Consider the following 2,473-nt stretch of genomic DNA (forward strand, 5'->3'; position numbering starts at 1 on the left):
GGGAGGGGGCTCCTATTAGGAGATTTACGGGAGGGCTGGTTGAGAAGGAGCCCCTATACTGGGCATTATGGGAATTGGGGAGGGGGCACCTATTAGGAGGTTTACGGGAGGGCTGGTTGAGAAGGAGCCCCTATACTGGGCATTACGGGAACTGGGGAGGGGGCTCCTATTAGGAGATTTACGGGAGGGCTGCTTCAGAAGGAGCCCCTATACTGGGCATTATGGGAATTGGGGAGGGGGCTCCTATTAGGAGGTTTACTGGAGGGCTGGTTGAGAAGGAGCCCCTATACTGGGCATTACGGGAACTGGGGAGGGGGCTCTTAGGAGATATACGGGAGGAGCTAGTTCAAAACCATAATAAAATAATAATAAAAGTCTTTCCTGTCAAATTGCAATAGCCCTAGGCTAGAAAAAGTACAGATTTCTTCCTTGCTCTGATCCTTACCACACAGCCTTAAACCAACCTGCGCTCTAGCAAAGTGTAAAACTTTTAATTTTCCACCATTAGCTGATCCTTGATGATGATGATGATGATGATGATGATGATGATGATGATGATGATGATGCTGCCTTGGCTGCAATCCCACATCATGTCACTTTGGGTCTATGGGGAACGTGCACAGAGTCGCATGACTGTGAGATGGGCAGCATATAAATTTTAAGTAATAATAGTAATAATAATAGCAAAAGGCATCTCGGGTGCAATCCCAAAACAGCTGGACACCTTCGGCATTGACAAATTCGCCATCGGTCAATTGCAAAAGGCGGCTTTACTGAGAACAGCTGATACCCTGCGACGAGATCTGTGACACCTTCGATTCAAACCGCCACATCTGCCTATCCCAGGTCCTTGCTAAGGACTCGATAGGTAGGCAAAAATGCCAAACCCAGTCTGAACATCTGGCTGACTGTGTGATGAATAATAATAATAATAATAATAATAATAATAATAATAATAATAATAATAATAATAATAATAATAATAATAATAATACACAAGAGAAAAGACTGCTGTCTACTGGGTATGCCTCACCAAGCTGCAAGCGATCAATCTTGCATTTGAATTATTCCAGTTCTGCCCAGCCGGGTCTTCCTCTGTTTCCCTTTCTCTCTTGCATGCGCGCAGGAGGTGTTTGACGGCGTGTTGAGTGAAAATGCAGTTGCCGCAGCCCTCCACACCTTGGGGCGTTCCGCCTCTGGCACGGAGTGTGTCTACCTTCATCTGTCGCTTTCGGTGAGTTTAGGAAGACCTCGTCCCCAGCATTCCCGCCTCTCCCAGTCCCGTTAAAAGAAGGCTATCTCGCAATGCTCTTTGGATAGAGTGCTTCATCGTACGTTGGTTATTTAAGTCCACAAGTGCCTCAACTCCAATCTCTTGCACACCCTTATCTTGGAGAGCCTGGACTTCAACTCCCAGAATTCCCCAGCCAGCATGAACAGGGCTAGAGCGTTCACTTTCGGGTCAGAGAGCAAGAATCAAGTTTTAGGACTTCGTGGTCCAACTCTGGAGAAGTTTGAGTATAACTCAACGTAGAACTTGACTCGTTTCTCAACCTTGGCCACTTTAAGAGGTCTGGACTTCAAGTCCCAGAATTCCCCAGCCAGCCATGTTTAATTACTTTGAGATTCCAGGATTGTATTGGCTTTTTTGGCGGCTGCTGCACACGGCTGGCTCAGGGTCAAGTGACCGTCCACTACGACTCCGAGGTCCATCTCACAGTTAACTGTTTTTAAGCCAGGTCTACTAACAGGACTTTCTGACTCCACTCTCCCTTTTTCATCCCCGCAGTATCACCTTTTGACCGACATCAGAATTCTTGACAAATACGTCCACCTTGAGAAGCTCGATCTTTCCAACAATAAAATCCGCGGTACGTGGGCTCCACGGCGGGAAACCTTCTTAGGAGGCGGTCAACCCTTCTGCAGGTAGTCCTCAGCCTTACAGCAGTTCATTCAGTGACCCGTTCGAAGTTACGACGGCACGGGGGAAAAAAGGGACTTGTGACTCTTTCTCACACTTACGACCCCTGCAGCAATCCCACAGGCTCAGGTCACGTGATCCAAATCCGGACGCTTGGCAATTGGTTCGTATTTATGACGGCTACGCAGTATCCCGGGGGTCAGGCCGTTCCCCTTGTGCGACCTTCTGACCAGCCAAGCCAGTGAGGGGAAGCTGGATTCATTTAACAACCATGGTATAGGGCAGGGGTAGGCAACCTTGGCTCTTTTATGACTCGTGGACTTCAACTCCCAGAATTCCTGAGCCAGCCGTGCTGAGGGGAAAGGGAGAGGTTTCCAAGCTGAGCCAGGCTGGCTCAGGAATTCTGGGAGTTGAAGTCCACCAGTCATAAAAGAGCCCAGGTTGCCTACCCCTGGTCTAGGAGGCTCACCGCTTAGAACAGGAGGACTTAGGACAGGGGTAGGCAACCTTGGCTCTTTTATGACTGGTGGACTTCAACTCCCAGAATTCCTG

At 48.6% G+C, this 2,473-nt stretch overlaps 1 protein-coding gene across 1 annotated transcript in view; it reads left to right on the forward strand.

Moving 5' to 3' along the window:
- Window positions 1-1,126: 1,126 nt before the first annotated feature.
- The window catches only part of LOC107298660 (leucine-rich repeat and guanylate kinase domain-containing protein-like), a gene marked incomplete at its 5' end in the record, with an annotated part of 30,947 nt that continues 29,600 nt past the window's right edge, over window positions 1,127-2,473 (forward strand). The window contains 2 exon segments of the mRNA XM_015828038.1: window positions 1,127-1,234; window positions 1,790-1,871. Of these exon segments, the coding sequence (XP_015683524.1) occupies window positions 1,127-1,234; window positions 1,790-1,871 (190 nt within the window).

Source organism: Protobothrops mucrosquamatus, unplaced genomic scaffold (assembly GCF_001527695.2).
Source record: "Protobothrops mucrosquamatus isolate PMUCROS unplaced genomic scaffold, P.Mucros_1.0 scaffold4170, whole genome shotgun sequence".
Taxonomy (NCBI): domain Eukaryota; kingdom Metazoa; phylum Chordata; class Lepidosauria; order Squamata; family Viperidae; genus Protobothrops; species Protobothrops mucrosquamatus.